The sequence below is a fragment of the Gobius niger genome (assembly GCF_951799975.1).
Source record: "Gobius niger genome assembly, chromosome: 24".
Lineage (NCBI taxonomy): Eukaryota > Metazoa > Chordata > Actinopteri > Gobiiformes > Gobiidae > Gobius > Gobius niger.
The window spans coordinates 10,665,274-10,690,149 of record NC_136875.1 but is presented as its reverse complement, the minus strand read 5'-3'; the positions used below and the strand labels follow the sequence as shown (position 1 = coordinate 10,690,149).

Below are 24,876 nucleotides of genomic sequence, written 5' to 3'. Positions count from 1 at the left end.
TTCCTGTCACAGCAGCCGTTAACATTTTGATTTCTTCTTTCTAACTGTTCCCTCTTGTTTTAGCTGAAGAGCATAAAACAAAACAACAGTTGGTTTCCTCCACAGAGACTGTTTTGGCTTCTCCAGGAAGTTCTAAGCACAAACTAACTAATATTGATTGTTTGTTGGAGGAGAGAGCCACGCCCCCAGCTGCTGACATCACTGGTGCTCGTTTCTTGGTCCAGCTTTTAATTGGTTCCCAACCGGCACCAGATTTTGGAACCAAGAGCCAGTGTTTTTTCAGTGGAAAACGAAAGAACCGGTTCTGAAACTGGAACTGGCCCAGAACCAGCACCAGCACCGGCTTGGTGGAAAAGGGCTAAGTGTGAGAAATTAACAGGCTTTCAGAAAAAAAAAAACCTTGGACCAAACTGAGAATCAATAAAATAGAGCATCGGAACAAGAACTCAGAACATATCCACTTAGGACTGACCTTTACAGGCATTTCAACCCAGTGCTTCTTGGATTAAAAGGAAGAGGAAGGAAAACATGTGAAAGTTACAGTTCAGCTTTAGGTCTCTTGGGTGCCCTCTAGTGTTCAAAAGGGAAGGTAAAATTGACAGTTTTATTTATACAAATGTTTTTTTACAGTAAAATTCAAAAAGGGCATGTACATTATTCCAAACGGCCATTTTTACACAAAACACCACAAGACTGCATTCATAAACAAAACAAAAAACAGAGAAGACTTAAGTGGAGAACATTTCGGGGACCACGTTTTTCTAGACTAAATGAATCTAAACTTGGAACAACATTGAAAAGTCTTTTGTCTGAGTTTCGGGAGGGTTTTAGTCTTAAAACGAAAGACAGTGAGTTTATCTTGGGGTTTGGCCTCTGTCGCCTGCAGCTGTTACCTGATCCACATGTTTGTTTGCTTTTTCCTTCAAGAGGGGTCTATTCATCATCGTCATCGTCTATCACCATCTTCCTCCTGCGTTTGAGCGGAGCAGACAGCTCCCCTCCGTCCGAGTCCACTTCTGCACCGGCGTCCACTGTCATCGGTGTCGAGCTGTCGTCCTCTGTGAAGAAAAATGACGTTAAACAGAGCTCAACTACAAAGGTTTGGAAAGGCCTGAAGTAAACACATACAGCAGGAACTTCTTCTGGTGTTTCAATAAGTTAAGCTCATGCAACAGTCAGTATTAACATAAAAGTTCACCATTTTCCTTGTCTTCGTCATCGTCGTCGTCCAAAACTCTCCTCTTTTTGGATGAACTTTTCACTTGAGGCCTGATTTACAGAAGAATCACATTTTTGAATATGTGTAAACTGATGACAAATAAAACAACACAAGCAAACAGAACTGACCTCTCTGATGTGCTATTCTGTTCTTCCAGCGGACTCGGGTTTGAATCGGGAGCTAAGGGGAATAAAGGTTACTCACTTTTTACTACTTTTTCCATCCTAGATATCCACTCAATCAACCAAACTACTGTCAATGTATAAACTGATGCATTACAGCATAATAACAGTGTAGTTTTGAAAGTCTTTGGCGGTATGCAATAAAATACAAAACAATCCACCGTCTCCCTCACCTGCGTCCACTTTGTGCTTACTCTTCCTCTCCAGCAGCAGAGCTCGGAGGGCCTGGGATCTCTGTTCACTGGACTTCCCCTGGTCCTGGTCCCTGGTCTCTGAGGACCCGCTCGGGCCCTGGCCCTCCTCCTCCTCCTCTGCTCCACCCGAATGATTCTCTGACGGACTGAGCGAGGCCGCTGCAGCGCGGAGCTGAGGGGGGGTGATCTTGGCCGGGATTCTCCAAAATGACTCCTATTAAAAATAATACATTAATAATAAATACAACTTTGACGGATATAGGTGAATATGTGTTGCTAGGTTTCATTCACACATGCTCAATCTAGGGCTGCAACTAACGATTATTTTGTCATTGATGAATCTATTGAATATTTTTACGATTAATCGATTAATCGCTTGGCTGAAATGGTGAATGGTGTAGGAAAATTTGATTTTTTTCCCCCAAAAAATGATCACATAAAGCTAAAGTGGCGCCGCTTGAGGACATGTTGATGGAGGAAACTTCAAGTGAATGTTTGTTGGAGGCTCTTGGCGCTAATTCTGCTTCTGATTGGATGAGACACAGACGGATATTTATGAAATTTACAATGTACAAAACACTACAGACCCTTACTATAAAAAACAAAGTAGGTTTTCATCAAAAATGCTACATTTTCATGTCATTTTTGCTCTATTTGAGTCTGTGTGAACCAGAAAACGATTAAACGATTACTAAAATAGTTGTCGACTATTTCAATAATCAATTAGTCGTTCCAGCCCTAGCTCAATCTGATCATTTCAGCATCCAAATTGCCTCTATGGAGCTCTACGGTCCCGCCCGCTTGCTCAGCTCAGGAAGGTTAAATCCTGTTCATTTTTGTCAAAGGGAACTTCCCCCTAAAGAAATAATTTTAACTGATTAACACGGAGGCAACCAGTTACTACTGACTGTAAAACTCACAATCATGAGGTAATAAAAGCATTTTGCCGTGTTTGGAAGCATTTGATACACTGCCTAACCAAAAAAAAAAAAGGTACGCCTTTAGCTTTGATTACACCCAGTGTTACATTATTTTTTTCCCCCCAAGATCTTGTATTGATGATGGGAGACTGTGACCACTGTGCAAAACCTCCTCCAACACGTCCCAAAGATTCTCAATGGGGTTTAGACCAGGACTCTGTTGCCTATACAAAATACAATACAAAACATTCTCCTTAAGGTGAGACACGGCAGGTGAAAGTATTGATTTTTCACGTAGTGGTCGAAGTGGAGATTTTTATCTGTTTTCCTCCCTTTACATCTTAGTTTTCATGTCAGATATAAAAATGACAAAACTCACCTGCATTATGTTTATTTTATGATGTTTTGTCTGCGAGGTGGGGGCAACCCGGAAGTAGCTGCTGCGCCGCGTAGAAAGTCTGTTTTTCAAGCGGGTTTTCATTCATAAATATTGACAGATTTTACATCCACGTGTGCTGCTAAGGGTCCCCGTGATGACGCTTTCACCCAAATATGGTATTTTTCCTCCTACGAGACGCTGGAGCGGAAAAGTCGGAGAACGGGCCGCGCATGCGCAGTCGCTACAAAACTTCAGGGCTGGTTTTCTCTGAATGAGAGAAGCCGCACTCGGGCAGAGCCTGAGCCCTTATAGAAGCTCCCACAGACTCCAAACTTTACAGTCTGAGACACAACAAGATTTTGAAGGTTTTTTCAGAGGGATTTTTTAATATCTAATTCCTGGCCTGATTTATTCAGCTTTGTAAAAACTCAAATTCCGCCTGTTTTTTGGGTTCAGTTTTTTTCACTGATGATTAGTTTATTGAAAAACTTAACAAAATATCCAAAATCCCCTCTGGAAAAATCTTAGTTACAAATATGTAATATAATAATAAAATGAAACCATAAATTTTAATCAGGCTCAATTCATTATTTTGATTTCGTTGCCCAAAATATAGGCAATTTTGGCCATTTTAATGCTCAAAATGCCTTATTTTTATGTGAAAACATAAAATGACAGAAAAAATGCAATACATTTTTTTCTCATATTTATATCTGTAATGTTCAGCAAAAGCTTCAAATTGAAATCTCTACATTTATTTTTTTACCCTATTCACCTGCAGTGTCTCGCCTTAAGACCAGCTCGACACCAGAAAGGGTGTTTTCTGCAGGTAATCAAAGAATGGATTTGAAATTTGGAATTTGGTGTGGCTTTAAATCCAGGTGGCAACTGTACCTGCTCATCTGCTGGAGCCCTCAGTCCCAGCTTCTTCAGCAGCTTCTGGAAGCCCCTGTTCTCCATGGCCTCCTCGTTCTCTTCGGTGAGCGGAACCAGCGGCACGGGCTGGGACATGCCTGCGAGCGCAACACTGTCATTACTCTCAAGTGCGGTTTATAGGAAATCAATGACAGCTCCGGAGCGTGAGAGATGCTGAAGTTGCACGTCGACATACCGTCCTCTTCGCGGTAATTTGCCGTTTTATTAAGACAGTTCTGAAGCCACAGTATGGGTCCCGACATGCCTGGGGAGGAACAACAGCACAATGGAGGGTTTACTCATTACGACAACAAAAGGTTAACATGCAAATGACTTTATCTGGGGCCAAGTGTTATCACGGCAGAACAACAGGGAATACAAGACTCTCGGGTTACAAAAAGTACAATAAAAATAAAAACAAAGCTAAAATCCTTTCTTGCTTTGTTGTTAATCATATATTTGGAGCTGCTACAGCCTTATGAGCGATTCATGTAACTGAATTTTCTTCGAGATTAACCGATTAATGAGTGAAAAAACATAATTTATGTGATCTTCATCCCATATAGAAGAATGAGGTGACTATAGACGTGAATGTCCCTGTGGTTGATTTTATGTTGGCAGAACAAAACGCAAACTGAAAAACAGACTAGCAGAACATAAACAAGCAATAAGAACTAGCAACCCCCTCACTGCAAAAAGTATTTAACTAAACATCTCAATTTGAGCATAATAATCCAGATTTTAGTTGTTTTGACTAGTTAAGAAGTTCTTGGGCATTTGTCCTAGATTATTTCACTTGTTCCGAGATGTTTCGGACTCGTTTCGATACATTTCGTCCTTATTTCAGGTCATTTTCTTTGCCAATGGGGTAAGAAAATTGGTCTTATCTCATTGGCAATTTTACTTTCTTATTTCAAGCGAGATTTACCCTAGAACTGGTGTGAAATGTCCTCAAACAAGCAAAGTAAACTTGTGTCTAAATGAGTGAAAATCGCTCAAAACAAGATACATTTCCTCAATTCAAGTCAATTAAGCCAATGCTTGATATTTACTTTTTGTAGTGCTGTATCCTATGGCCATGCATTATAAAGATGTTCACCATGGGAATTGCAAAAGCCTTAAAATGTGTGGCTTAGAACTAATACAAGAGACTATCAGAGGAGGGGACAGATTAAAAAAGCTCCTTCAAAGGGAATCCTTTTGGATTTATACCCTCACAGCTATGGAGTACCCTGGCCTCAATGGAGAATTAGATTTGTCTGTATTTTTATAAAATGTGGGGATTTTATAATTATTTGCATTTCTCTTTATGGTCTTGTAAAGAACAGTGTATTGTACATATTTTAATGTTGTGTATTCTACAAACCAGGTGACTATGAACACGCCCACCTTGGACCAACCCACTTGGGACATGTGACCAATGCTGTGAGCTTATAGCTGTACATAGGCAGCCATCTCGAGCTCGCCCTGAGGAAGGCCTAGAGCCGAAACGCGTTGGCACTAGGTGTGTTTGAGATGAGCCAGACGGACGCAGTTTTGACAGCCGACTGCAGACGCACGGTGCCGGTTAGATTTCTGTCCGACTTGCTCCAGACGGGCTCTGGGGCACGGAAAGATCGTGAGACCCCAACGAGAGCAGCCGACTTGATCAGCCGCTGCATCTCTCCAGAGGCAACTGCAGCGGCTCCACGGCCCCGTGCATGATGGGAAAACGCCCACCTGTCCGCGGCTCACGCTCAGGTGATTGGATACGAGTCTGCTGTGATCAGAAACGTGCTCCTCCCCCTCTCCTCTTTAGATCTGAACAAATAAACTATGACTGAAACTATTAAAGTTATGCATCACCCCTAAAATAGAGCTCATGTTTGATGCTTTTCAGAACAAACTCATGATTTAAAAGGACGTATTTATCTCACAAACTTGAACAAACAAACAAATGGGAAAGTTTTCTCTGATGAAGAATGATGTCTCTGGAGTCTCACGGAGCAGGAGGTGAATGACTTTTATTTAGGATAAACTTTAAATGAACGCGATATCTGAACGAGACGCTGCGTGATCTGAGGCCACTCTCGTTGTTCTGCATGTGGAGGGTCGGATGGGCTTCAGACTTTTTTCTCCGCCCCCGTTGCGCCGGCTACTCTCGCCGATCATCCAGGCGAGCCGCAACAGCATCTCAAACACACCTTATAGCTGTACAGAGGCAGCCATCTCGAGCCGAAACGCGTTGGCAATTTTACCTTATCTAGCCATGTTTAAATAAAGGCTTTTTAATATTTCTACCTTTGGAGTGCCTCAGTTTGTTGCTGAAACGGATCCCTGCACTGAAGAGCACCCAAAAGACTAAACTTATGCAACTTTTTACATCCGAGTAGCACTCCGGCCTCCCAATTTTTTCAGGAATGAGGTGAAATTTAACTTCTCACCTTCTTGTCTGAGCGCCCGAGCCACAGCGCTCACGTCGGCTCGCTTTGCGGAGGTCACGATGTCGACTGTGTTCCTCAAACCGCTGCCATTGCTTTGACCTCGCCCCTGGTCCTCTCCCTCCTCTTCCTCACTCTCCTCAGACGACTCGTCCTCTTCCTCGCGGTCTGAACCCTCTCCGTCGTCTTCCTCACCTCCTGCGAGCTGGGACAGGAACTCCTCCTCCGTCTGCATAAGAACATAAGAAAAAACAATTCAGCCGATTTCTTCTGAACTTGCTTTTGTCTTGTTCTCTGTATTATGAAATGTGAAGTTTCCTCACCATCCCTCTGCCACTGCTTTTGCCTCTTCCCTTGCCCTTGCCTCCGCCTCCGCCGCTCGTCCCAGCCGGGCGGCTCCTCTTCTTGCGCAGCTCCCGTCGGTCCGACACCAGCCCCAGACTCAGCAGTTTGTCCACAATACGAGCTCTGGACCTTTTCACCGTGATCTTCGCCATGATGTTACCAAGAACGTCTACGGGAACCAGACACGAAGGGAACGGTTACGTAGGTTAGTTGTTTCTAACCTAACAACTAACCTAGTTGTTAGGTTAGAATTGTGTCGAATTATTACATTTCAAATAAAAAGGACCATCTCTGATATTTACTGATTTAGAAAAAAGGCCAAGGGCCAACAAAAAATGGTCTGAGGGCCGCATTTGGCCCCCGGGCCGCACTTTGGACACCCCTGACATACATAGAAAAGTGTAATTTCATTAGGTATATTGTGTTATCAGAACCTTTTCCCTAAACAAACACAAAATGTACCCCTGAAATCTTAAAGGGAGTGACTGCCATTACCATCCGCGTCCTTGAACTCTTCAAACAGCATCTGCAGCTCGTCCTCCTGCTCCTCCGTCCACAGAACGATCCCGGTGCCCTTCCTTCAACAAAACACCCACATTTACACACAATTTCTTCTCACCAATAACTACTTATGACCACGATCTCTCCAGTATCGCCGACTCACTTTGGCTTCTTGAGTTCTTTCGTGCTGCCGACCAAACCCATATGAACCAGCTGCACCACCACGTGCCTCCGATTGCGATTGCTGTTACTGAGGAGCGGCAGGATGTGCTCCACTACATCTGGCACTAAAACACGACACGTGAAAGATTAAAACAGGCTCGATATACAGATCAAGGAGACGTCACTAAACAGACCGTCTGAATCTCTGTGCTCCTCGTAAAGTTTGCGTAGCTCCTCTTCTTCCTCTTCGGTCCAGGCTGGTTTCTTGCCAACACTAGAACAAACCAGTGTTGGCATTGTTAGTCTAGAAACCATTCTGACAAGTGCAAGACATGAGAGAACACACACACTTTTCAAGGTTTATACAGGTAGCAGATCGCAAGCTACAATTGTTTGCTCGATCGGGGGGTTTGGAGGCTGACACCACACACGAGTCACAAAATAAGAATATCGAAGAATAATGATAACTAATGACCAACAAAACAAAAACACCAACCCGTCTTTGGTGTAGCCCTCCGTCATCTCCCTCACCGCTCCCACGTTTTTCCAGAACAGCAGTTCGATGTAGGCTTTGTCGTTCTGAGTCACCAGTTTGAAGAATCCTCTCAGCACGAATTTAGCAAAAGTCACCAGTTCCTGCCAAAAAAGACGAGAAATACGAGAAAGATTTGAATGAAATTGCTAGTGCATGGTCCAGGTTAACGGTCTAGCTCAGGGGTGCCCAAAGTGGGGCCCGAGAGTGACCTGCTTTTGCGCTGCCTGTGATTAATACTAACTCTCTTCCATTCATTCTCAAAGGTAAATATGGATGCAGTACACTTTTTGACCACCAGCGTCAAATTGGGGGCGCTGTTTCTCTCTTTTCGCAAAGTTGAGGAAACACTGTTGTGGTGTCTTGGTATTTATCGATCACAGAGCGTTGTAGCAGCAACTTTCACAGTTTTCCAACTTTTATTGCAAAGGTTGTTGACGTCAACAACAGTATATGTTAAAAATTTACTTATAAAAGAATTGATGCTGCACTGACACTTTCAAAATAATCTAATGTGGCATTTTCTTTGAGTTAATTAATGAGGTAAAGTTACTGTAGGTGCTGTAGATACAGGTGTTTTGGGGTTTTTTGCACTAAATTGCTACAATGGTTGATTTTGTTCTACTAAAATTAGGCTTTTGCCATAGTTACCATTTGCTTTAATATAGCACGTTATTTGCATGGATAGAAACAAATGCAAATGTAGGCTATCGGAAAACAATAAAAAGTAAATAAAATAAAGTAGCTTTATAATTTGCAGTTATACGTGTTATTCGTGCTTGACAGCTTAAAGCGCCACAGTACCTTGAATGCGGCTGCCGCGGGGTCACTCAGGAGTTTGTTGAAGATGTGGAACACCGAGAGCTGAAACAGGAGGGCGTCCATTTTGAGGTCTACCGCCACCCGGTGGAGCATTCGGGCGATGCAGTGGTTGGTGTGCGGGGTGTTTTTCGAGTAGGTTTTCAGCAAGTGGAGATACGGGCGCACGATCGTGGGCTGAGCAAACCTGAGGAGGGAGCGTTCAGGAGGGAACATGGGGAAAAGATGAATGCTGGTTTTGTATTTCAAACATCCCTTACCATTTCTTTCACTGCTCTTCAAGCCTCTTTAAAGGAATAGGCCACCGTTTTTACATACTGAGATATGTATAAACACAGCGCAGACGCCGTAATAATACCAGGAGTAGTTCGAAATCCGCGCAGTAATCTTCACTTTACTGTGCGGATGCCAAATTACTCCTGGTATTATAACGCCTTACAATATAGTTCCCCCTTTTATCTGCTTAGAAAATCCACATTGTTTAATTTTGTGTAATTATACTTTGTAGTGGAACACTTCACGTAACCATATTTAAATGGGGAAAACGTGGAAGAGCTTGGTAGCTTCTATCTTGACCTGTTTTGGAGCTATAGTGGAGAGAGGGAGAGGCTAAATGCTAACGCCGTCTGCACTGTGTTTACGTGACTGAAGGCACGGGTGAAGATCAGACAGGTCCTAAAGAACTCGTCAAGGCTAAGGTAAGAACATATCTCAGTATGTAAAAACGGTGGCCTATTCTTTTAACCGCCTTAACCGAACGCATTTTCTCCTCTTCAGTTTTACCCAAATCGAGCCAGTGTAACGCTTCATTTGAAAGCTAAGACATATAAAACTGACAAAAGGATATTTTTCCTCGCATTGTTTGACTTTTTTCCCCCTGCCTTTCTGTTGCATTTTTGTCAGACATTTTTGTAACCTTAATTTCACTTTTTCGACTCATTTTTGTCTCTATTTTGACGCTTTGTTCCAGAAGTTCTTAGATTTGGGTGAAGCCAAACTGGAGAGAATGGGCTCGGTTCAGGTGGGGGTTAAGCGGTTATTGGTGTGAGCGGATCGGAATTGAACAGACAAAGTTTGGTTGTACCTCTTGATAAAATCCAGGAAGTTGAACTCGGACTCTGACACGTGAATCGTCTCCATCTCCTCCTCCTCAAACTCCGCTCCGTCGTCGTCGTCGTCGTCCTCTGGAGCTGGTTCAGCCGGAGACGACCCTGAAACAACGGAAGGTTTACATCACCATAGGTTTTTTGTTATGATAAAGGAGGCTTGACTCACTCGGCAGGTTAGCGTGGAGAATCTGCTTGAGAAGCTCCAGCTCCTCTTCGGGCTCAACATCGGGAGAACCGAACACATCTCCCTCAGGCCACACCTCCCTGACGATAAAAAACAAAACAACAAGGCGGTTTTAAAATCAGCCGTCCCCCACGTTAAGCATCGACAGACTGGAAGGCTTTTTACCTGGCGGCCCGGAGGAGCCCGAGAGCCTCCGGTCCCAGGCGGTGCAGCAGAGTGTCCTGGACTCGGACCATGGCCTCGGTCCTCTGCTCCTCCAGGGGCGTCTCGGAGGTCGCGTCGAAGGGCACCACGTTTTCGGTCAGAGACGACGACAGCTGCAGGGAAACATCAAGTATGTTCATGTCATAGTAGGTCACCTGACTCCAGTTTTGTAAATGTGCGTTTTTTTGTGTTAGAAAATACAATATTGATTTAAAACAGGATATGAAAACATCAAAATATCCAGTTGTTTAATTTCCTCATCCTATTAAGTGAACAAGCTGAGCAGGACATTTGGAAAGTGTTGAGAATCTGCTCGATCTTGTCTAATTTCAAGAGACTGACCGAGGAGGAGGAAGGTCATCAGCACAGGAAGTGACAACTTCTAGATATTAGGGCTGAACGATATTGAAGTAACTTGCGATATGCGATACGGCTGTGTAATATCGCGATAAAGGTATTATTGCGATATTTCACTAAACCATTTCAACACAATGTGCTCCATTCTAATTACACAAATCGTATCTAGTTTTTCAGCAAATTGGGTCAAAAGAAGACTTAAAGAAGGACTATGAGCACCCAAAAAGACTAAAATCAACTTCCACACATCTGTAAGTTCAATGCATGTGTTGATCTCGATAAAGACTTTAGTGATGTTGCGATATATTGTGGTTCTTGCGAATATTGCATCACCTAATATCGCAATACAATATTTTTTGCGACACATTGTGCAGCCCTACTAGATGTGATTTGGCAAAGCAAAGGCAGCCCAACTGCAGCAAACCTGGACCAGTGAATAAACAAATTGTACACATGTCATGATATGTACTTGAAATAGCATAAAAAAACGACAGGGTTTGGTAGAATCCATGGGACTGCTGTCGTATGTAAAAAGCATCATATAACTTTTTGACTCTCAGCAACAAACATCTTTAGGGCTGCAACTAACGATTATTTTGTCATCGATTAATCTATCGAATATTTTTACGATTAATCGCTTGGCTGTGAATGGTGTAGGAAAATTTGATTTTCCCCCCAAAAAATTATCACATAACACTAAAGTGGCGCCGCTTGAGGACATGTTGATGGAGGAAACTTAAAGTGAATGTTTGTTGGAGGCTCTTGGCGCTAATTCTGCTTCTGATTGGATGAGACACCGAAGGATATTTATGAAATTTACAATGTACAGAACACTACAGACCCTTACTATGAAAAACAAAGTAGGTTTTCATCAAAAATGCTACGTTTTCATGTCATTTTTGCTCTATTTGAGTCTGTGTGAACCAGAAAACGATTAATCGATTACTAAAATAGTTGTCGACTATTTCAATAATCGATTAGTCGTCGATTAATCGATTAGTCGTTTCAGCCCTAAACATCTTAGTTTTATCGATTCAGATAATTACTCACCACTTTCATAAGTTAGTTGTTAACCTCTTGCCTTACCTTGCCTTAAAGCAGAACTAAGTAACTCATGCCCCTAGAGGCCATAAGCGCCACTGCAGGTGTCGCAGCATGTTCCGGTTGTTTTCAGAAAAGACAAAGGGAGAGAGGGATACTGTACATCCAGTTACACAATGAGATCATGTTTTTCACTCAAACTTGGCTGTTAGCTTTGGCCCGTTAGCCTGCTAGCTTCTTCTTCTTCTTTGTGATTCCATTAGTGTGTATTGGTGGCTCTGACCCGGAGGCAGGGAAAGTTGCAATTGTGGTTTTCTGTCCAGAGACACCGGGGGGAGATGAATGACCCCCCAATCGTCCCATTAACACTTGTATTACCCCCACGAAAAGGATTTATTAAGGTAAACAAGTGACTTACTTTAACTGACCGCATTGTCTCCAGTTCGGCCTTACCCAGACCTAAAAGCTTTTCTTTTGTGTGTCTCTTTTTGTCGCTCTTCTTTCATGTTTTTGTCTGTTTTTGTTGCTTCTCCATTGCTTTTTTTTTGTCATGTTTTCGTCACTTATTTGTCACTCTTTTGTCTCGTTTTCTGTCTCGTTCTTTGACACTTTTTCCAAGAGGTTTTTATATTTGGGTAAAGCCAAACTGGATAAAACGGTTCAGGCGGGGGTTAAGTGTTTACTTAATGACAAACTCCCTGACCTTGAACTCTGTGGCTCTGAGCTCCTCCTCCACGATCTTCCAGGTTTCAGACAGAGCTTCAGGACTCTGCTCCAAGGCGGACGGCTTCTTCGCTCCTTTGGACTTTTTCCTCTTCACGCGCTTTTTCTGCAACAAACAAGCAAAAGCAATCACTTGAGTTAACAGCCGTATTCTGTTACTAGAGTAAGTGTGAGGGGCTCGAAGCAGACGAGCAACAAGACGGGAAAATGTGGAGAAACACCGCAACAAACCTGAACCATCAAGTTCCTGCGCCCTTTGCAAAACCTCTCCAGCATCCGCAGAAACAGGTGCGTCGTTTCCACCAAGTCTTTCAGATACGACCGGGGCTGCTTGGTCTCGTCGAACTTCCTCAGCAGAGTCACAAAGATCTCCCTGTACTCCATCATGTAGAAGATGTTACCTGTGGGGCCGCGCGAAGATTCAAAATGTAAAACCACTGAGCGGGTTTAAAATGCGAAAACGTGCGAGGAGGCGGCGATCACTTTTGACCACGTTGGCGCTCTGGCGGATGCTCTCGTCCCTCGACTGGTCCATCTCGTTCACGGTCAGGAGGAGTTCTTGATAGGCTTTCAGCGCCAAATGCATCCTACAAACACACACACGAACTCGGGTCAAAAAACAGACTGGAATAGTTTGACTTAATTAGACCAGAAAGTCAAGCCTTCAAGTCAAGATAAACTTTGTCTCATCAATAATAAATATCACATAAATAAAAACACAGAGAAAGAGATAGTGACAGGGGCGGACTGGCCATATGTCCATTCTGGAAGAGCACAGAAGGGCCACTGGCTCTAGAGCCACCGGTCCTGCCTCAGCCGAGCTTTACCCAAATCTAAAAGCTAAAAAGAAAGGCATCAAAATAGCGAGAAAAAGGGGAAGAAAAGTCAACATGACATGAGAAAAACATGGACAAAAAAACTACAAAAACGTGAGAAAAACTCAACAAAAAATGAAAGAAAAAACAACAAAAATATGACAAAAATGTGGCGACGTGACGATAACTTTCCATCACTTTTGTGGGTCTTAGCTTTCAAATGTCGAGAAGCTTTTAGATTTGGGTAAAGCCCAGTATAAAAAAACATGAATCTAAAAGGAATTCCGTGGAGTATGGCGTACCACAAGGTTTAATTTTGGGACCTTTATTATTTATATTAATGATTTTGCTTCTGTTTCTACGACCACCTTTCCCGCTCTTTTTCCTGATGATACTAATCTAAAAAATAATAATAAAAAGCCAAACTGGGGAAAATGCACTTGTTAATGTTAAGGCGGGTGGTTAGAGGTTAAAAAATGTATTTGTGGAAGTGCACAATTACGCTAATTTGGGCCAGGCTGGTCAGAGTCCAGGGCTGTTTTTCAGTCCCAGTCCGCCCCTGGATAGTGATGGGATTTACGGCTCTTTACTGTCTTTGGGATTTGTTTATTTCAAAGAGCCGTTAAAAAAAGACTGGCTCTTTTGAATATCAAATTGTAATAACAGCAGCCAGAAAAACTCCCAATATCTAAGACGCAACAAATCATTTTTAGTGTATTTAGCTTTGACTTTTCTTTTTTTTTTGACTCTCGTTGTTCAGCAATGACAAAACTGCAGTATCGTCTGAGGATTTTTTTATGTTACCAGTACTTTTAACGGTACTTGGTTTTCGATACCGATACCTAAGCTCAAACATTGTGCCATCTAGAACCAGAAAGCTGAACAGTAATGTGCGGAAGATCTGCAAATTTACAATATATTAACAATAAAAATGGGGGGAAATTGGCAAGAATTGTGGCAAAAATATGGAACAATTGTGGGGAAAAAATGGGGCAAAAATAGGGGGGGAAATCGGGAATGAATCTGGTGAAAACATGGATGAAAATACTAGAAGAAGAAAAAGTGCAAAAATTAGGGATAAAATTTTTTGTAGTAGAGTAAACATTAAGTAAAAAATAAATAAAATGGGACCAGCTTTCGATACTTTGACTTTATCCATCCCATACTGGTATCGTTTAACAGTACCTAGCTCTATTGCCGACAGAGTCCAATAAATGCATTACTGAATTATATTCTCTTGGTAAAATAAATAAAGTCTAAAATTGCAGCTGAATATACCAGAAGGAGTACTGCCGCAGTTCACCTAAACTGAAATGAAGTCTTGTTGCTTTTGTGTCCCATGTCGACTCGTGTGCTGCCAGTTTACGGACGTTCAGACTCTGACTCAGCCCCGCCTTTAAAGGAATAGCCCACCGTTTTTACATACTGAGATATGTTCTTACCTTAGCTTTGACGAGTTCTTTAGGACCTGTCTGATCTTCCCCCGTGCCTTCAGTCACGTAAACACAGCGCAGACGGCGTTAGCATTTAGCCTCTCCCCCTCTCCTCTATAGCTCCAAAACAGGTCAAGATAGAAGCTACCAAGCTCTTCCACGTTTTCCCTATTTAAATATGGTTACGTGAAGTGTTACACTACAAAGTATAATTACACAAAATTAAACAATGTGGATTTTCTAAGCGGATTAAAGCAGGAACTATATTGTAAGGCGTAATAATACCAGGAGTAGTTCTAAATCCGCGCAGTAATCTTCACTTTACTGTGCAGATGCCAAATTACTCCTGGTATTATTACGCCTTACAATATAGTCCCCCCTTTTATCCGCTTAGAAAATCCATCCATCCATCCATTTTCTTCCGCTTTATCCGGGGCCGGGTCGCGGGGGCAGCAGTCTCAGCAGAGATGCCCAAAATTCCCGGTCCACACACACCTCCTCCAGCTGTTCTGGGGGGACCCCGAGGCGACACCAGGCCAGCTCGGAGACATAGTCCCACCAGCGTGTCCTGGGTCTTCCACAAGGCCTTGTCCCACTTAGAAAATCCACATTGTTTAATTTTGTGTAATTGTACTTTGTAGCGTAACACTTCACGTAACCATATTTAAATAGGGAAAACGTGGAAGAGCTTGGTAGCTTCTATCTTGACCAGTTTTGGAGCTATAGTGGAGAGAGGGAGAGGCTAAATGCTAACGCCGTCTGCGCTGTGTTTACGTGACTGAAGGCACGGGTGAAGATCAGACAGGTCCTAAAGAACTCGTCAAAGCTAAGGTAAGAACAAATCTCAGAATGTAAAAACTAGGCCTATTCCTTTAATCTGACTCTCAAATGTTCCTCTTCAAAGTAACACCCACTGCGATAACCACATCCCTCTGTTTTATCCTCAGGCCCTGGTCCTACCGGCGCGACCAGGAGACGGCCTCTTTGCGGTCGGTCAGCAGCATCTCGTAGTAGTTGGTGACGTTTCGCTCGATGAAGTGAAACGCTCGGATGGACATGGTCTCGGACACCAGGTCGGCTCTGAAGTCGTTCCCTCGGTTGAAGCCCATGAAGAAGCTCAGCGCCCACAGGTAATAGGTCTCATCGTGCTGCTGCGTCTGCTCGCGGATCAGGTTCTCCTACAAAAGAACGCACTTTTTATTTAATGCTCAGATACAACATTTTAACACCTCAGATGATCGACCATTGGTAAAGTTTGTCCTGATGAGAGTGTCGGACCTTGACCAGGTACATGAGGCTGTTGTAGCAGTTCTCTAAGAAGTCCACACAGAACTCTCGCAGAAACAGTCGCACGTTGAGAGCCGAGCGCCGCTTGTCGTGGCTCTCCTTGGCCTGGCGGTATCGCTTCGGGACACGCCTCACCGCTTTGCCGGAGTCGTGCGTGTAGTTTTTAAACTGCGGAGAAACGAGACCAACGTTAACCGACGGCGACGGCTCGTGTTTCAGACGCACAGGAAGCCGCTGTTACGAACGTTGTTGATTTTCTGATGATAAATGACGTCATTGTGTCCGACGGACTTCAGGCCTTCGATGACATAGGACCCTCCGAAACGAGAGTGTCTGGAAGAAGAATGGAAATAAAAATGTAATGGAAACTTTATGAAGTCCAAGTCATGTTTGTTATAATAATGAATTATGTAATAACACATATATTTACTGCACACTATTAAGCAGTTTGTGATGCATTGGTAAATACTATATGTAGCAACAATGCATGTAAACATATACAGTATTCATACAGTTTGACTTACCATTGCAAACATTAATAAAAAAATAAACAGAGACCATAATAATAGTGCACACCATCCTTGTGTCTGGTTGAGCTGAGGCCCAATCAGAAATTGTGAAATGTTTTAATCTAAACCAATTCATCTTATAAATGATTTACAAATAATTTACAAATGATGAAAAAAGTTTTGTAAATGTCTCAGAAATAATGAAATAGGTATTTACAAAACCTTTATGCATTTTTTATTAACACTGTGAGATCAATAAAGTATCATCTTATCTTATCTTAAATAGTGTGCAGTAATCATAGTGTTATCACATTTTAGCACATTATAACATGTTCTTTTTAATGTTCATAATTCCAAAATGTGTTTTTATTTAGGGCTGAAACGACTAATCGATTAATCGATGAGTACTCGATTATTGAAATAGTCGACAACTATTTTAGAAATTGATTAATCGTTTTCTGGTTCACACAGACTCAAATAGAGCAAAAATGATGTGTAGTATTTTTGATGAAATCCTACTTTTGTTTTTCATAGTAAGTGTATGTAGTGTTTTGTGCATTGTAAATTTCATGAATATCTGTCTGTGTCTCATCCAATCAGAAATCAGAATTAGCACTAAGAGCCTCCAACAAACATTCACTTTAAGTTTACCCCATCAACATGTCCTCAAGCGACGCCACTGTATAGCTTTCTAATTTTCATACACCATTCACAGCCAAGCGATTAATCGATTAATCGTAGGAATAATTGATAGATTAATTGATGACAAAATAATCGTTAGTTGCAGCTCTAGTTTTATTACACAATGAAGTGAACATTTTGTAACATTCTGAGCTGATACCGTGTTATGAAATGCGGCCTATAAGCCTGTACCTGTTCCCTCTCTGGAAGGTCCTGGATTTCTTGGCGGCCTGCTCCCTCTGCCTCAGCGCCTCCAGCTCCTGCGCGTCTTTCTGCTTCTCTTCGGCCGATCGTGCCTGCCCTGCACTCACCAGGGCCTCCGGGGTCTGGGACACCAGAAAACAACAGGGGGAAATCCATCACCTTTACTCCAGCAGTAAACCAGACAGTCTTTGAGTCTTTGAGCCTCAGTCTGACCTGGTCCCTGAACATGAGGGAGACGACCTCCAGGATGTGCATGCTCCACTGCTGCTCGCTCTGCGCCGAGGCCAGGAACTTCACCAGGTCGTCGAAGCCGCTCATGTGCAGAGCCCACAGCACACGGTCGTGGACACTGGCATCGTCATCCACTTTCTACAGCATTCAACACAAAACTGCTTGTAACGAGGTCAAATCGCAGAGAGTTCATTGGAAACAGCGGTGACTCTGCTGTGCTGAGAGTGCATGATATAAACTTAAGCCGTGGAGATTCAAAACTTATATTGAAATATTAAGTGTTGGGCACTAACTTGTTTACCGTGTGCTGTAGCTGGATGTATTAGATTTTTGTTGTAATGCCACAAATGCTAAATGTTAAACAACTGAAACTGAATTTTGTCACTTTTTAGCAAAAAATATTGTTTTGCATGTTTGATTCGCATTTAACCGTGGCTTAAAGTTGGAGTAAGTCGACCAAAGAAATGCAGATTTAATGTGTGCTTTAAATGCCCTGCAGTAATCTGTATATATTAAAGAAATAGACCCTTTAACTGCTGACATCATCAGTGACATCATCTGGAGGCAGGAAGTGATCAAGAGAAATAAGATTAAACTAAAACTAGCGATTATAAAACTGTGTAAAACTACAACTAAATAATGTGGTCCTGTTGTGGCTTAAGGTGCAAGACCAAGAGGAATGACATTTGAGACGATAAAATAAGGCTTATTTGATATTTCCAAAAGCAGTTAAACATTTGTTTATCGTTACCATGACAACAGCTCCAATGGAAATAGATAGGAATCTAACTTCCTGCCTCCAGCTAAGCCCCGAATGTTTACAAACAATTAAAGGGTCTATAGAAAGGGACAATAAAGTATACAGTAACCATAAAAATGTATGTGTTTTATTATATTTTGTGTTAGTCATAGCCCAGCTATTTATTTGACAATGACAATTGCCATTTAATTTTATGATTTTGTATATTGAAGAACATCTAGAACAGTTTAAATTTTTTCATTCCCTTTGTCACTCAGTATTTTTGCCGCTCGTTGCCTTCTTATTCACCACTGCTCTTTTGTACTTCACTGTTGCAACACTGCGGTTTGTCGATGATCTACTTATGCTGTGATTACATGAAGCTTATTGCGTTTCAGACAATCATCAGCAAAGAGTCCACTAAATGTATGTTTGTGCCTGGATAGTATTAGTACCCACCACCACCACCACCACCAATAGGTTCACTCAGTATTTACACAAACAAGAGCAGTAAATGTGTCTGACCTTCTCCTCATTGGGATCGGCCGGGACATGAAGCACATTTCTGACCAACATGAGGATCCTCTCGATGAGCAGGTTGTCCTCCTCCTCCCTCTGCTCCCAGTCCTAAACAGGAACACAAATCCGTTTAGCAAAATACTTTGCATGGTGTCAAAAAAATGCATTGCAAACGCACTCACCAGTTGGAGAAGGTTGTACAACGTTTCACTCAAGACACCAAACACCTTTTCACTGGCGAACGCCTGAAAGTAAAGTCCAAGAACCGTGGTTACGATGGGAACTGACCAGCTGACGTTAGGAACTTGTAATGGAGTTGGTTTGTGCTTGCACAAAAGGAGGGAATGTCGAGGTTAGAGCTGCCAGGAGTCAAGAGGCCTCGAGGAAGACCAAAGGGGAGCTAATCGGGAGAGTTGTTCATGTAACTCTACCAAATAATGACGTGAAATCAATCAGAAATATATCCTACACTGCAAAAAGTAATTAACTAGATCAGTATAAACATCTCAATTTGAGCATAATAATCCAAATTTTAGTTGTTTTGACTAGTTAAGAAGTTATTGGGCATTTGTCCTAGATTATTTCACTTGTTCTGAGATGTTTCTGACTCGTTTCGATACATTTCGTTCTTATTTCAGGTAATTTGTTTTGCCAATGGGGCAAGAAAATTGGTCTAATCTCATTGGCAATTTTACTTTCTTATTTCAAGCGAGATTTACCCTAGAACTGGTCTGAAATGTCCTCAAACAAGCAAAGTAAACTTGGTCCGATCAGGAGAAATGGCTAAATTAGCGAAATACGCTCAAAACCAGATACATTTCCTCAATTCAAGTCATTTAAGACAATGCTTGATATTTACTTTTTGTAGTGTAAAAAGACAAGCAGTACCTCTTTATAAGCCTGTAAATGAGACGTAACTTCCAGAAAGTGGTGTCGAAAAACGGGGTCGTCCGGCACTTTCCCAAAGCAAAGCATGGCGGGCTGCGTGAGGTTAACCATGAGCCTGAAGCGATGGATGAATCAGTAACAGTGGAGTTATTATTACAGACTTATTGCACCATCAAGGTACAAAGCGTTAGTACCTGATGCACGCGTCAAACAAAGCCTTGTCCTGCCGGTGCTGCACGATGATGGGGAGAAGGTCATTCTGAACGATTTGACTCGACCCCAGCTGCTGTCGGACGTCCCGAGTGTCGTCCTCGTGGCGCAGGTACCGGATCAGATCTTTCACACACTCTGGAGGGAAAAAAAAGACAGGCGAAAAGACACGCATTAACAAAAAGAACAATTTGGAGATGAGCAAAATAAAAAAAGACATGACCTCACCGAGACAGTCGGACTCCTTGTGGTAGACGTCTCCCTCCAGATACCCGAGGGCGCTGCAAGTGGCCAACAGCTCACAGTTCATGGCAGTTCAATTCCTGCGTTCAGTGACAAAATCAAAGTGGAAATCGCGTTTTATCCCGTGGTGAATCCCTTGGATCCAGGGGCGGACTGGAACTGAAAAACAGCCCTGGACTCTGACCAGCCTGGCCCAAATTAGCATAATTGTGCACTTCTACAAATACATATTTTAACCTCTAACCCCCCGCCTTAACATTAACGAGTGCATTTTCCCCAGTTCGGCTTTTTATTATTATTTTTTTGATTGGTATCATCAGCAAAAAGAACGGGAAAAGTGGTCGTAGAAACAGAAGCAAAATCATTAATATAAATAACAATGGTCCCAAAATTGAACCTTGTGGTGCACCATACTCCACGGAATTCCTTTTAGATTCATGTTTTTTTTTAATACTTGGCTTTACCCAAATCTAAAAGCTTCTCGACTGGAGAGCAACAATGTAACGCCTCATTTGAAAGCTAAGACCTACAAAAGTGACGGAAACTTTTCGTCACGTCGCCACATTTTTGTCATATTTTAATCATTTTTTGTCCATGTTTTACTCATGTTTTTGTTAACTTTTCATCCTCTTTTTCTCGCTATTTTGATGCTTTTCTTTTTATCTTTTAGATTTGGGTAAAGCTCGGTTGAGGCAGGACTGGTGGCCCTAGAGCCAGTGGCCCTTCTGTGCTCTTCCAGAATGGACATATGGCCAGTCCGCCCCTGCGTGGATCTCATTTAGGCAATAACATGTCTCAATGAAGAGAACCTCTCAAAACATCTCTTAGCATCATTTCATTCGTTCCTTAGAAGAGAAAAATCCTACTAGAATCCTACAAGTCAAAATGCTATGTTTGAAATGCTCTGTTAAACTCCTTCAGTTTTGAATTGACGTTTGCTTTCCTCACGTATCTCCGCTTAAAAAAAGTGATTTACTTGTACCAACCTGTTCAGCCCGAAAGAAGATTGTTTCCCCCCGACACTAAATAACGACTTGATTCGCAAAAACGCCGCTTTAATCACTTGTTGACAGTTTCTCCGACAGTTCAGCAGCGGCGACAAGAAGAAAACATGACACGACTCTCGCGCCAACACGTAGCGCCGCCCAAACCCGGAAATGACGTCACGCACAGGAGTTTCCCCCGATTTTTGTTCTTTTAGGCGCCCCGTTTTCTGTTCTCGCCAAATAAACAAGCATTACGGTATATATACTTAATCCATTCTTGTTCAATATTGCCTATTATTCTTTCTTTTCAAATATTTTGTGATATTTTGCGCCGAATAAATTAACTGTGTTGTTATATTTCAGGGGTAAATGTCTTTGCAAGCAGTGCAGCCTGTTCAAACCTGCTGGACTCAAGACAGTTTAGATAGTTTGTAATTATATAGCGAGAACTTAGCTACACTAGGCCAGTGGTTCTCAACCTTTTGAAGCCGCGACCCCTATTAAAACAAGTATAGGGATTCTTGACCCCCCGCCCGGGGCACACCTTGAGAAACAGGAGCATTAGCCTCAATGACAGTATATAATTCTTAGAAAACAAAGGGGGGAAAAAACAAATGGCTGAAATAAAATTCATCAAACTACGAACAAATAATGGCACTCTGGTAAAATAGCAAACACATGCTACAATAAAACATTAGATTATATGCTTATGAAAACATGTTTATTTTATCGAAATGATCTGGCGACCCCCCATATTTGTCTCGCGACCCCCTTGGGGGTCCCGACCCCCAGATTGAGAACCACTGCACTAGGCTACTCCTAATGTATAAGTGCAGAAATTGAACAGAAAAATAGTCCCAAGAGCCCCTGAACCAAAAAGTTGGGTTAATCATTGCGACTGTGTGAGTGATTGTCACTTTGGAATAATTTCTTCAATCAGCAATTATAAATGTTTACAGATTACATCCAAGTGGTATAATCCATACTGCTGCTCCTACTACTGCAACTATTAATCCTACTCCTACTATTGCTACAACTTCTAAGTCATCAGTACTATATGGTTATTGGTTAAACAATTGGCCTTTCTGACCTGTGACCCATTTATTTATTTTGGGGGTACAACTGTTGAAAAAACATTAGAAATTTCATGCAACTAACTTATATAAAGAAGGTATTATCATGACATACCTTAATTTAAAAAAAGCTAATAAAAAATAGAAACATTTAACGATTGAATAATGCACACAGTTCCATGTTTGTTTGTTTGTTTGTTTTATTAGCACTTACATTATCATTCATCAGACCGGTGCCAGTTATACGCAGCGTCGCAAAGCACATTCAGCAAAAGCTTTTTCTCATCATTCTCTGTGTGTTACACCTACTTCTATCGTTATCGTCATTACCCATGTCTTTGGTAATTCAATCAGAGAGGATTGCAAAGCTTCCAAATCAACAAAAGCAAACATCCATCTTCTACGTCGCGTTAAGGAAAAGGGCAGTGTCTGGTGTCCTTTGTTAGTAGGCTACGTTAATAAGACAAAGTACTGCTTCAAATATGGCTATAAAGGTGGATTGCACTGTAAACAAGGCCTCAAGTGGTAGGTTACTATTAATCGGCTTAGCTCCGCGTGGTAACAGACTTTGTGTTGCAAAAAAGTGGCGTGACTAGCACCGAGGACATCATTTTCTAACAAGGATTCTTTCAGCGTTTGCATCATTACTGCAAAAAACAGCAAGAGACAGTCAGCACAGACGGAATCAGGAGTTAGTGTCTAATACTTTTTTTTTTTGGTAATTTTTTTAAATTATTGGTTGCATGGCACTGGCTTCCCGTTGCTGGTCGGTCTAGTCGTCGTTTTCGTCCTTGCCACGTCGAACGTCCTTCTCTGTCCTGGACTCCTTTACGACCTGAAGAAAAATGACAATGAATGAATGAAAAAAAAAAAAGGACTCTCTTGATGTGTTTTCCTTTCGAGTAACCTCTGTACACTACAAAAAGTAAATATCAAGCATAGATACAGACGGCATCTTTGGAATCGCCCATATATGGTCATGTTTAAAAACAGTTAAGGGGGAAAACAATTTTGAAAAAATGTAAACTTTCTCTAATTATTCAAAAACGACTTTAACAAATACTGAATTATGAATATAGTTTTCTACTAAATAAAGATACAAAGACATGGGGAGGAGCAAAGTGGTTCAACAGCCCATAAATACATGAATAACGGAGAATGCTAACATGATGCTACATGTTAGGATCGTGCTAATGCTAACATTAGCTAGCGCTTGCTACAACTGCTGTTTTTTCACTTCTACTGAACAATCTGCTGTGAGAAAATATCCATATGGGCCCGATTTACACTTGACTTTATTTATATGTGATAAATAAGTTCATATTCCAGCAGAAAATGGCAAAAAAAGATTCTATTTTCCCCCTCGGCGAAGCCACGCCCCCTTCTATGACGAGATGCCGTCTGTATCTATTGGCTTAAATGACTGGAATTGAGAAAACGTATCTTGTTTTGAGCGGTTTTCACTCATTTAGACACTTTTCCTGATCGGACCAAGTTTACTTTGCTTGTTTGAGGACATTTCAGACCAGTTCTAAGGCAAATCTCGCTTGAAATAAGAAAGTAAAATTTGCCAATGAGATAAGACCAATTCTTACCTCATTGGCAAAGAAAATGACCTGAAATAAGGACGAAATGTATCGAAACGAGTCAGAAACATCTCAGAACAAGTGAAATAATCTAGGAAAAATACCCAAGAACTTCTTATCTAGTCAAAACAACTAAAATTTGGATTATTGTGCTCAAATTGAGATGTTTATACTGATCTAGTTAAATACTTTTTGCAGTGTACCTCTCCATCTCGAGTCTCCACAGTCTTGATGACCACGGCCTTCTTCCCCTGGTCCCTGGGAGTATGCTCATAGTCTGCAAAATTTAAGAAATAAACAATGACAAGAAAAGAAGTGGATCTACACATCTAAATGAAGTGAAATAAAATGGAATTCTAGTGCTTCGACTCACAGCACTTACCGCGATCTCCAACATGGTTAGTCATGCCCCCCATACCGATGGGAATAGTGATCCTGCAAAACAGAAGATAGAGAAATGTATTGTATTTTTTATCGTCTTCTTTCAGTATCCATTCACTCCCTGCTTGGTGATGGTGCACATCACACGAACACCTAAGCAAAGCATTTGAATCACTGGTCTTTTAATCTGTAAATGAGCTCTTCGAGGGTTCGATTTGGCCCACAAGGGGGTGTTGAGATTTGCTACATGTATAGGATACGATTCATTTGTGAATTTATAGGTGATTACGAGATATACACAAAAATAAAGATCACAAATGATCTCTTTACGTGCAAAACATTATTGCGTCCTCCCCTCCATCACATGCACAGTGGCTGCAAGATGTCATGTCCTGCTAAAAATTGGAAAAGATAAGATGTCCGCTAAAACAAACGCCTGGTGCCTTTGAGGATACTTGGGGCCCACTCTTACTTGCATTTCCAGCTCTGTGATATTGTATTTGTACTTTGCAGTACCTTCATTTGTTAAAATAGGTCTTGGTGTGACGTCATTGTTTTGGCAGTAATGGTGTTTTTTTTTTTTTTTTTTGTATTTTTTCCTTTATTTTTTCCTTTATTTTTTTTATTATTATTATTATTATTATTATTTTATTATATAAAAATTGACATAAAAGTGAGAAAAATTTGACGAAAAATTGAGGCAAAATGGACGAAAAAGTGATAAGAATTTGACAAAAAAATGTGAATAATTTGATGAAAAAGTGACAAAAAAATTACAAAAAATGACAAAAATTTGACAAAAAAGTTACAAAAAATGTACAAAAAATGACAAAAATGGACAAAAATTTGACAAAAAAGTGAGAAAAAATTGACGAAAAATTGAGG

At 41.6% G+C, this 24,876-nt stretch overlaps 2 protein-coding genes across 2 annotated transcripts in view; both read right to left on the bottom strand.

Moving 5' to 3' along the window:
• Positions 1-858: 858 nt before the first annotated feature.
• timeless (timeless circadian clock) lies at positions 859-20,048 on the bottom strand. Its single transcript, XM_079582356.1, has 29 exons — positions 19,951-20,048; positions 19,707-19,860; positions 19,513-19,627; positions 18,807-18,869; positions 18,631-18,732; positions 17,349-17,504; positions 17,124-17,257; positions 15,987-16,074; positions 15,733-15,909; positions 15,415-15,632; positions 12,690-12,793; positions 12,438-12,607; positions 12,187-12,312; positions 10,047-10,198; positions 9,864-9,961; positions 9,673-9,799; positions 8,574-8,775; positions 7,734-7,873; positions 7,432-7,511; positions 7,239-7,362; positions 7,070-7,152; positions 6,553-6,743; positions 6,233-6,458; positions 4,006-4,074; positions 3,789-3,907; positions 1,575-1,809; positions 1,348-1,399; positions 1,199-1,269; positions 859-1,058 (listed from the first exon to the last, which is right to left on the bottom strand). The coding sequence occupies exons 1-29, from the start codon at positions 20,030-20,032 to the stop codon at positions 934-936; spliced, it is 3,783 nt and encodes a 1,260-aa protein (XP_079438482.1). The 5' UTR covers positions 20,033-20,048; the 3' UTR covers positions 859-933.
• Positions 20,049-22,216: 2,168 nt separating this feature from the next.
• Positions 22,217-24,876, bottom strand: part of prph (peripherin) — a 15,489-nt gene continuing 12,829 nt past the window's right edge. The window contains exon 9 of the mRNA XM_079582360.1: positions 22,217-22,859. Coding sequence (XP_079438486.1) covers positions 22,797-22,859 — 63 coding nt within the window. The 3' untranslated portion in view covers positions 22,217-22,796. The remainder of the gene's footprint in view (positions 22,860-24,876) is intronic.